The sequence below is a fragment of the Vulpes lagopus genome, chromosome 3, assembly GCF_018345385.1.
Source record: "Vulpes lagopus strain Blue_001 chromosome 3, ASM1834538v1, whole genome shotgun sequence".
Taxonomy (NCBI): Eukaryota; Metazoa; Chordata; class Mammalia; order Carnivora; family Canidae; genus Vulpes; species Vulpes lagopus.
Window position 1 is genome coordinate 48,713,360 of NC_054826.1, and position 10,219 is coordinate 48,723,578.

General features: G+C 48.3%; 1 protein-coding gene across 1 annotated transcript in view; it reads left to right on the forward strand.

Moving 5' to 3' along the window:
* Positions 1-6,429, forward strand: part of NEURL1B (neuralized E3 ubiquitin protein ligase 1B) — a 38,626-nt gene extending 32,197 nt beyond the window's left edge. The window contains exons 4-5 of the mRNA XM_041749609.1: positions 835-960; positions 1,337-6,429. Coding sequence (XP_041605543.1) covers positions 835-960; positions 1,337-1,581 — 371 coding nt within the window. The 3' untranslated portion in view covers positions 1,582-6,429. The remainder of the gene's footprint in view (positions 1-834; positions 961-1,336) is intronic.
* Positions 6,430-10,219: the final 3,790 nt, after the last annotated feature.

The window sequence follows — 10,219 nt, forward strand, 5'->3', positions numbered from 1 at the left end:
GGATGAGTCCTTGAGTGGTCAGGAAAAGAAGGTGGAATGGAGGTGATTACTTTTGGAGGCCAGTAGCTTGCCCTCTTGATTTCTACTTGACAGCAACCCCAGCACTGCATTATCTGTCCAACCTCCTCAAATAGGGTGAGGGAAGGAATGTCTCTCTCACCTAAGAAATAACCCATTATTATCTATACCAGCAGTGAACACAAAGAAGAAAACTCATTCGTATTGAATACTACTAGTCAGGAATCTTGTAGTTGCAAGTGATAAAACCCCACTCAAAGTTACCTAAACTAAAAGGGAAATGTATGGATACACATACCTCAAAAGTCTGAGAGTATATTGGATGGATCCAGGTTTTGAAAGCATGTCATCAGGATCCAATCCCAAAGCTCACTTTCCCCTATGTTGGCTTCACTCTCAGGTGGGCTCTACAGGGCCAGACTTAACCTCCCAGTAGATGGGCCCCTTCTTTCCCAACAGTTGTAGTATTCTCATGAAGGCCTCTTTGACCTGCATTGGGTTTGTAGCCTTATCTGAACCTTCATTGAGACCAAGGGGTGGAAGTTCTTGGCCTGGCCTGGATCATGTGAGTGACCGTGAAGTAAGTGCCCCAAAACAAGATCTTGTTACTGTTTCTGAAAAAAAGACAAGAATGGCAGAGAATAGTTATCTACCACATGTGTACGATTCCATCAGTCCTTAGCAGAAACCTAGGAGGTAACTCTTATCCCCCCGTTAGACAGATGGGAAAGCTAAGGTGCAAAAGTGTGAAGAGCCAGGGACTAGCAGAACAGGGCCCACTTCCCATCACCCCTGATGGAGTCTCTTTGGTCTCAGGCACCCTGCAGTCCAGCCCTACAACCGCATCCCCATCAGGGTCCCTCAGCGGCTCACAGGATGATAGCGATTCTGATATGGCCTTCAGTGTCAACCAGTCGTCCTCAGCATCTGAGTCATCCCTGGGTAAGGAGTTATAAACCCTTGAGGGGGTAGGAGCTGGTGGCTGGCCTGGCTCCTTCAGCTTTGCCAGAGCCTTCCTGAGGCTAAGCAAGGGTGGCCACCTTTCCCCGCTGCATCCTCTCCTTCCTCGGCTATACAATCATCTGGAGGTAGGAGAAGTCTACATATGGTATCCTCAAGGGTGATAATGGTACTTGATGCTTGGGGGAAGCAGGGTAGGGCAGGGGGCAAAGCCCAGTAGAAAAACATCAAACTGGTATCTATTGAAATTGTTTCCCACAAGTTCGGCCATGGAAGCTCTGCCTTTCTTGGGGTTGCCCCAGCAGAACGCATTTGAAAACCACGTTATTAAGGTCTGGCTTGTTTTCCCTTTCTGCAGTGACGGCACCCAGCTCCCCGCTGAGCCCCCCGGTGTCCCCCGTGTTCTCCCCACCGGAGCCGGCAGGCAGCAAGAATGGTGAATGCACGGTGTGCTTTGACGGTGAAGTGGACACAGTCATCTACACGTGTGGACATATGTGCCTGTGCCACAGCTGTGGCCTGCGGCTCAAGAGGCAAGCCCGGGCCTGCTGTCCCATCTGCCGGCGGCCCATCAAGGATGTCATTAAGATCTACAGGCCATAGCCTGGCCCGCCAATGGGCCTGGGCCAGAGCCAGGTCACCTTTCTGAAGGCCCCCTGGGCCAGGCAACCACTATGGCCAGCAGGGAGTCCAAGGGCAGCAGCCATCCCATCTGCCACTCTTCAACAGTGGGCAAGGTGTCACAGTCATGGAGATGAGGCCCTGGGAGGTCTGAGCCCAGGCACGGGCTGCTTCTGGCTCAAAAGCGCTTTGCCCCGCCAGAGGCCATCCGGACAGCAAGCTCAGGAACTGCCTAGCAGACCACCCTGTCCCTCGGTGACCTCTCAGCTGGGAAACAGCATTCTCTGTGCAATGCTTTTCGCTGGAGTTGGGTCAAGTGTGTGTGAGAGAGGGTGAGGGGAGGGAGTGGCCAGAGAAGAGAGAGGGAATGTGTGTGAGAGAATGAGTGAGAGAGAACACATAGGTATTTATCCAGGGATCCTGGCCCTAGGAGGTTATTTAACACTAACGAATGTGCAATCCCGAGCCCAGACGGTAGCGTGACTAGAAACCGTTCACTTTCTGGGGCTGTAACGTCAGATGGTTTTGAATGTATGAAGCCTGCACCTAAACAGAACTCCCTTGGATGGTATAGAACAGGGACACTCAGATTTTCTAAGGGAAGGAAAAAAATAGCTCATTGTTTACAGCTCCAAAGCAGCAATGCCTTGGGGGGAAGGTGGGTGGAGAACAGAAAAGAACAATTTGCTTTTTTAGTTTCTTCCCCAGTCCTGGAGAGGAGTTTTGATGGGTGCTGTGGCCCACTGAGAGCTCTGGGTGGTGTCATCCCCAGAAGCCTCTTCACCCCTTCACCCCAGACAGCCTAATAATAAGCATAGTGCACCTTGACTCCGTCCTACTAGATGCTTTTTATCTGTACCATCCCTTGTTGTCCCCACAGAGAAGACAAGCGGCAGGTTCTCTTTTCCTGCGGGAGGGAAAATCCTGGAGGCAGGTGACTCACCTGGAGTTGGAAGGGCCACTCCATCAGGCTGACAACTCTCCACATTTCCTGTTGTAACCCTGGGGCCTGGCATTCACCAGCAGCTGTGGGCATCACCAGGGCAGCCTACTGGTGAAGTAGGAGGAAAAGACTTTGCAACTGGTTCTGACACTCAGCTTCTCTTTCATTGCTGATTACTAAGATGTTAAATGATCATTAAGATGTTAACTAATAGCTGAGACATTAAAATGCTGACATGGGAACCCCCCCCCTTCCCAGAGCCATTTGCAGGCACTTCCTGGGACCTGGCCCTGTCCCCCACTTCCTCACCCCTGCCAAAGCCCATCTCTGCAGACTCCCAGACTGCCCTTGGGCTGATAGGCTGGCCCAGGCCAGCTCCTGCCCCCAGTTCTGGGCCTAACCTCTGTCCTAGGTTGTGCTGTCCCTTTAAGGAAGCCCTTGGGCTTCTCTGATTCTCAGTTCCAAATCTGTCCAAGATGAGGCCCAGTGTCTCCCCACTCCAGAACCCACGAGAGGACCAGCATAACATTGAAAAAGCCCAAGACACCCTGCAAAGAGCAGATAACATTTTTATTACAATTCCTAATCTGTTCCTCTGCTGCACAGATGATGACAGGGAAAGAACATTCAGAGAGTTTATGCATTCATATAACAAATGTTTGCTGGGTTCCTGGAGGCCCAGAGCCCAGCCCAGTTGGGCCCTCATCAAATCAAATTCTTTAAGACCAATTGGTCTTTGTGATGCTCTAGGTCTTGGGCCACCTGTTGCTTCTCTGCCTGGAAGTGGTCATAGTGTTCTGACCTGATCTCAACTTCAGAAACTCTACTCTTGCCCCTACAAGAACCCCTAACTGGTTATTTTCCCTAGTGAATCTGGGAAACATGCCTCCATTTAAATTTTGTGATGGAAGTTTTAGGGGAGCATCTGGAACCCCAGGTTAGGACCTGGAGAAGCTAGGTGGCACTCAGTGCTCAGCTGAATTTGGCCAGCAGGAGCCATTTCCCCTATGTGGGGTGGGGCACACAGACTGTGTGGGAGAGGACTCATGACCTTCCCCACCCACCAGGACTGGTTCTCCAGCAGTAGCCCTGGCTGGATTGAGCCGGTCACAAGCTCTGGTGGTCTCAGACGCCAGCAGGAGGCAGCTTGTCTCTCCTGCCCTTTGCCCTTCCTAATGGTCCCCACCTGGGTTCCAGCCACCACCAGGAAACCAGTGACAGGGCCTGGACCTGTGGTGGACCAGGCCATGCCCCTGATGACCTGTTACCTGGAACAAAAGGAGCTGGTGGCCTGTCTAACTTGCTCCGCAGCTGCTATAAATAGCCTCCCTGTTTCTAAGAGAAATTAAGGGGGTGTTTATCTTCTAAAAACCAGAAATTTCCTGATGCTCTGATTTATTCAGTGCTACAGAGGAGCTGCTCACATGGCCCTCACATGGCGGGAGAAAGAGGGAAGGGAACCCCTCTTTTTCATTTCACATCATTATGTGCCTCGGCACTGGGCTAGAGAGGCATCTTCACACATTAATCCTGTGAGGCAGGTCTTATTACCCCCACTGAGTCATATCTAAAATGCTACTGATAATAAAATGCACCATTTTATGTACTACCAAGGGAAAAAAAAACATGAATTTTAACTGTAAGATGCCACAGTTACACAATTCATTCTAATCAGAGACTTGAAATGTGAAAACAAACTCTGCTACTTAGAATTGGTGAAACACAGTATTATTCCCATTTGGCGGGTAAGAGAGCTAAGATCCTGTGAGTGAAGTGACAGGATCACACGCAGTAGGTGGCAGGCCTGGGATCCAAACCCAGGCACGTCTGGCACTGAAACCCACTCTCCCCACTGCTTGGCCTCAAGCCCCAGGCAGCTTGAGGCTGCCTTGAGTTTTCTTTCTTGAAACTTCAATGGGCTGCCCCTGGAGAGAGCCTGGGCACCTGCACCTGCATAGAGGGTTCCAGCCCCAGGCTGTGGTCTCTCTGCCACCCATACCCTAGAAGGACAAGTGTCCTTTCTTCAGTCTCATCTTCCCACTGTCTCCCTTCTCCTGGCAGAGCTGAGCCATGTGAGATCCTGAGCCCAGCCTGGAGACTTCCTCCCATTGCATAGGGGTGCAAATATGGGGCAACATAGTGGAGGGGCTGAAGGCCTTGTCCCATTGCCTTCCTGAGCCTCAGCACCAACCCTCCCCCCCCACCCCCGCAGGCAGAGACTCCAGGGCTAAGAAGCAGGAGACCACAAGATACTCCCTTGCTGTTTGTGGTCCTGTGCCTGCTTCTTTCGAACCACCAGAAAAATTGGGCTGTTTGCAAGTCAAAACAAGCTCCTTTTCCTAGTCCATTCCCAGAACTAGGAGTCGTCTGGGATTTAGCTACCCAGGGCAGCTGTTCTCCTAACTTCAGGCACACTTTGCTCAACACCCACTCATCAGTGTGGCCTGTGTTCTGGACACAGTGTTAGGAATAGGGACTAAAGACAAAGCCCACAGGGAGTGGACAGTCCAGAGATGGGCAGATTTGTAAACTTGTATTTGCTGTCTTGGCATTGGGTCCCTGTGCCAGCACATAGTAGGTACTCATTCAAAGTTTATGGAAGAAATCAGAAATCAAGTTATGAGTACTCAGGGGCTTGGTAAAACACCACGTACATATGCATACAAAATCATTCAACAAACATCTGCTGCATGCCAACTAGGAGTGGGGTGCTGGAAATGAGGAGCTAGAGGACAGTGCTAGCTCTACCTTCAGAAGGAGACACATTAAGAGGATAATGAGACCCTGGGGCTTTCTTGGCCATTTGTTGCCTTTGAGGATCTATCCTGGTGAGTGCCCATGACCACTTTTCTGATCCAGAGCCTCCTGCATTCTTGAGAAGCCTCCTTTGCATTAGAAATGCCAGGCACCTTGTAGTTAGTGGGCTGCTGCCAAAATAGCCTTGGGCAGAACCCTCAAAGGCTCCACCACTTGATGATCACCCTCAAGTCCAGCCAGGGAGACATGTAGGGAGGTGGCTACCTGCTACTTTCAGGCTTCTGACTAGTTACTAGAATCAATCCCTAAGTTCCCAGAGAACCCCATCACTTCCAGGTGAGAAGAATGGGCTTGTGCAAAGTCTTGGTGAATGAGAGGCAGTAACCTCCCCTGCTCAATCCCATCTCTGCCCTAGTTCTGGCAGAGGGACGCCTGCTCAGGAACACATGGCCTCCTGGCATTTCTTGGTATTTAGTTGTTTTCCCCAAGCCCCTAATGAAATGACTTGTACAACAATCTGTCTGTGCCTTATGAAAGTGTCTGTGCACTTTTTATCCTTTTTAAATGCAACTTTAAAAAGTGGGCAGGGGACTAGCATAATAGTAGTATTCTAGAAATATGTGCTAATCACTGAAACCCTTCTGCATTATGTTTTTGATGTAGGAGTGATGAAGTGTATGTCTCTCATCCCATCCCCCCACAACCTGTGTACAGACCTTTTTAAAAATGTCTCTTATTCTTATTTTTCTGATTCAATACTGTGACTTCTCCAATACAATCTAATCTTTGGGGATATGTAATACAGGTTTTAAAACTTGGGGGGAGTGGTGGGTTGGGAAGGGTTTGCACCCGTCCTGTGTGTTGTGCTTTTGTGTGTTGTGTGTTTTGGGTTTTGTCTATTTTTATCTGTTTTATATTAACATGATTTTGCTGTTTAAAACAAAAATACAACTTTGGCTTGTAAAAAAAGAAAGCTGCTTCAGAACTCAATTTTAAGACTCACAGTTGCACATACTGTTGGGGAGTGAAGGTGAGGGATACAAAGCATTGCCAACCTTGAGGAAACAATTAGCAAAATGTCCATGGAGTCCTTATAATGTTTGATCCTTTTGCCAAGCAATTTTGGTGAAAATATCACAAGGAAATAATTCTTATCAAGGATAAGCTCTGTATGTAAAGATGTTCATTACAGCATTATTTATGATGGTAAAAAATTGTATAAGCCACACTAACGTCCAACAATGAGGGTGGACTTGCAGAACTCTCAGTTGCAAGTGACAGAAACTGAACTCAAATTGGTTTAAGGGGATTAAAAAAGCTCAGCTAACTGAAAAAGTCCTGTATCGTGAACCCAAGAGCCCTCACTTCAGGTGCATTGGATCCAGAATCTGAAATGCTCCAATAGGACTTGGTCTCTCCTGCTTGTTGCTCTGACCTCCTTTGCTCCGGCCCATTCCCAGGCAGGTTCTCACAGCTGGCCACAGCACAGCGCAGATGCAGCCTACAGCCTCCCTGTGTGGGCACACCTGGATCACAGCCCCTCCCTGAGCCAATCACAGAGGCCAGGGATATACGGGACTCTGATTGGCCAGACCCCGCATTTGCACCCAACTCTGCACAGTAGCTGCTCTCCTAGAACTGAGAGTAGGGACTCCCAGTCTCCTAGAACTGAGAGTAGGAGCTCCCAGTCTCCAGGGCAAACTGGCACGGTGAAGACCTAGTACCAGGCAGGGAAGAACAGTAGGCATCTATCTCTCTAAGGAAGGTTGAGCGAACCATGATACAGATATACCTAGGTGATAGTATGGCCCATGAAGCCAGACAGCCTGATCCTCACCATGACATCGGGCAAGACACTTAATCTCTTTGTGCCTTGGTTTGCTCATCTTCAAAGCAAGAATAGTAAGGACTCCTGATTTTAGGATGGTTGTGAACATTCTTGAGATCATGCCGGTGACGTGCTAAGCACCGCATCTGGCACTCAGCAAAGAGTTTGTAACACAGGAAAATGTTTACGTCAAAACATGGTGGGAAAAATCAAGATATAAAAGATATAAGATATAAAAGATATAAAAAATATGAGATATTAAAAAAGATATAAAAATCAAGATATAAAAGATATATCACATACACTTTGATATCATGGATGTAAAAACAAGCAGGCAAACAAACAACAGTCCCCCAAATCAGACTGTTGGAATGACCAACAGGAAAGAAGCAAACTCTCCATGGGGGCTGTGTCAGGATACAGATATTATTGGACTTTTCCCCTTGTGTTTTCTAAAGTTTCTATAATGACAAATTACCACTTTTAATTTAAACTTGTCACTTGGAAAAAGTATTCCCCTTGTCTGCAAAAAACGATGAAAACAGCTAGTACTTGCTGGAATTTGTCAGGAGTTCCGAGGCTGATTGTCTGATTTTGAGATCCAAATTTAGTCACAGTGTATGGTGATAAAGGCCTGCAAGCTTCCAGTGGAGACCAGGCCAGGCTGACCAGTTTCCTTGGGCTTCCTCCAGGCCAGCTTTAGGGCCCAGATTTCTGGGGGTGGAGCCTTGTAGCAGCATCAGGAGTAGCCAGGGAAGGGAGAAGGTGGAGCTGCTCAGGCCTGCTTTTCCCTGCATGCTAAATCAGGGACACCTGATTTAGTGACACCAAGTTTTGGGAGCAATGGGGTAAGAGTAATGAAGTTGCATTTATGAAGCTGAAGAAGTCATGATTTTCCTACTTTTCTCAATGAATCTTCACAACAGTGCTGGTCTCCTCATTTTACAGATGAGGGAACCAGAGTCCCTTCAGGGCAGAAGTAGGATTGAGCCCTAGATATGCCTGTTCCAGAGCTAAGGCAAAATGTGCCTCAGAAATATATCATTCATTTCTACTAGGTCAGGGGATATTTTCATAGATTTTATTTGATAATCAAGACTTTTTTTTTTTAAATAAAGGAAGGAGAAAGGCCATGCTAACCTAGACTCTTTGGGTTTTAAGAGATTGAAAGCCAACTCAAGAAAAAAAAACTTAAGAAACAACTCACACAACTAAAGTGGTCCACTCTTGCTTCAGGAAGGGCTGGATCCAGGGGTTCACATGATGTCATCAGGTGTCTGCTTCTGTCTCAGTTCTGCTTTCCTCTGGGTTGACATCACATCACTCTCAGGCAGGCTCTCCCTCTGTGGTAACCAAGATGTTCTCCAGTGGCTCCTCATATCATACCAGCTTAGTGACCCTTTAAAAGCCTTTCAGGAGAAGTCCCAGGTGTCTGTCTTTTGACCCCTTGGATCAAAAGCCCAATTCCTAAATCAGTTACTGCACATACCCAAGCTTGACACAAAACCAAGTATGGCATGGCCCTTGCCCTCAAGGACCAACCAATCTAGAGGGGAAGGCAGACTCATAAACAGACATACTCAGAGCAGTGTGGTTCTGCAGCTGCTAGGACAGATTGAATTCAAGGCATAATGGCTATAGACCATTTAGTGATATAAAAACATCCTTCTTTTTCCTGACTGTTCAGGCTTTCACTAATGCCTGGGTCATGCTTCCTGGTATATGTCATATTTCCCTTCTGAGGCTTCAATGTACAAAGCCTGTGCCCTGACCCTCACCATCCTGCTGCCCAAAGCACAGCTAGCCTCAGAGGAGTTCTATATGGAGACTTCTCTGTCCTTTATTCCCTAGGTTCCTGCAGGACAAACAAGAATAATAAAAATCATCTAATGAACACCTACTATGTGCTAAGGTTGTCCATGACATCTCTGACTCCTCACTCTAGCTCTCTGAAGTAGGTCCCATCATTACTTCCATTTTACACGAAGGAGGGGCACCTGGGTGGCTCAGTCGTTAAGTATCTGCCTTCAGTTTAGTTCATGATCCCGGGGTCCTAGGATTGAGCCCTGAGTCAGGCTCCCTGCTCAGAGGGAAGTCTACTTTTCTCTCTGTCTGCCACTTCCCCTGCTTGTGCTCTCCCTCTCTCCGTTGAATAAGTAAATAAAATCTTAAAAAAAAAAAATTAACACCCATTTTATAAGACGGAAAATCAAGACTCAGATGAAGTAACTTTATACTTAATGTACATAAGCCTCTCAAAGACAAAAGGATTTCTTGTCTTTCTTTTTGTATGTAATTCCCAGGATCTAGACTCAGTAGTTTTCAAGGGCAAATGGTCCCAGAACATATGCACTTGTGATAATCACTGACTCCACAAACAGCCCATCAGATAGATATTATAATCACATTTTACAGACAAGGGAAGAGAGGCTCAGAGAGAGCAACAACCTGCCTCAAATCATACAGCTGTGAACTGTGGAGAGGTAATCTGAACCAGGTCTCTTTCCACAGCATGGCAGGTTGTGGGTAAGCTGTCTGAAGGGGGCTGGAGGGGAGGAACAAGAGGAGGGGGAGGAGAAAAGAGAAGAACGGTGGGGAGATGAGGGGAGGGAAGGAGGCTGTGCACCTAGAAGGACAAAGGGAGAAAGCCACCCAGTCAGGGACATACACAACAGCCACCAGTCCAGTTCCAGGGCCAGAGAATCTTCCCCTCTCCCTCCAGGCTTAATTCTCCTGGCTCTTGGAAGCTGGTTCTGGATCCCACACAGGGATGTGGAAAACATGAATATTCCAGGCATCCACAATGGGAACAGAGCCCCGACCTTGGCTGTTAAGTACACCCAAGGGAAGCCTCTAGAAGCCCAGGGGCAGCGGCATTGAAAGAGTGCCTGGGGCAGCCCGGTCTGCTTTCCTCAGCCCCCTCCCCTCCTGGCCTGGCCAGGGGTGACCTTCCTGCCTGACAGCCCTCTCCTCCTCCACCCAGCTGCCCAGGTGCAGAGGGCCTGTTTAGGAGTCTGCAGGGCTGACCGGAGGTCACACCCATACTTTGCCCCAACAAGCAGGGGCCCCCAGGGTTGCCATTCATCCTGAAG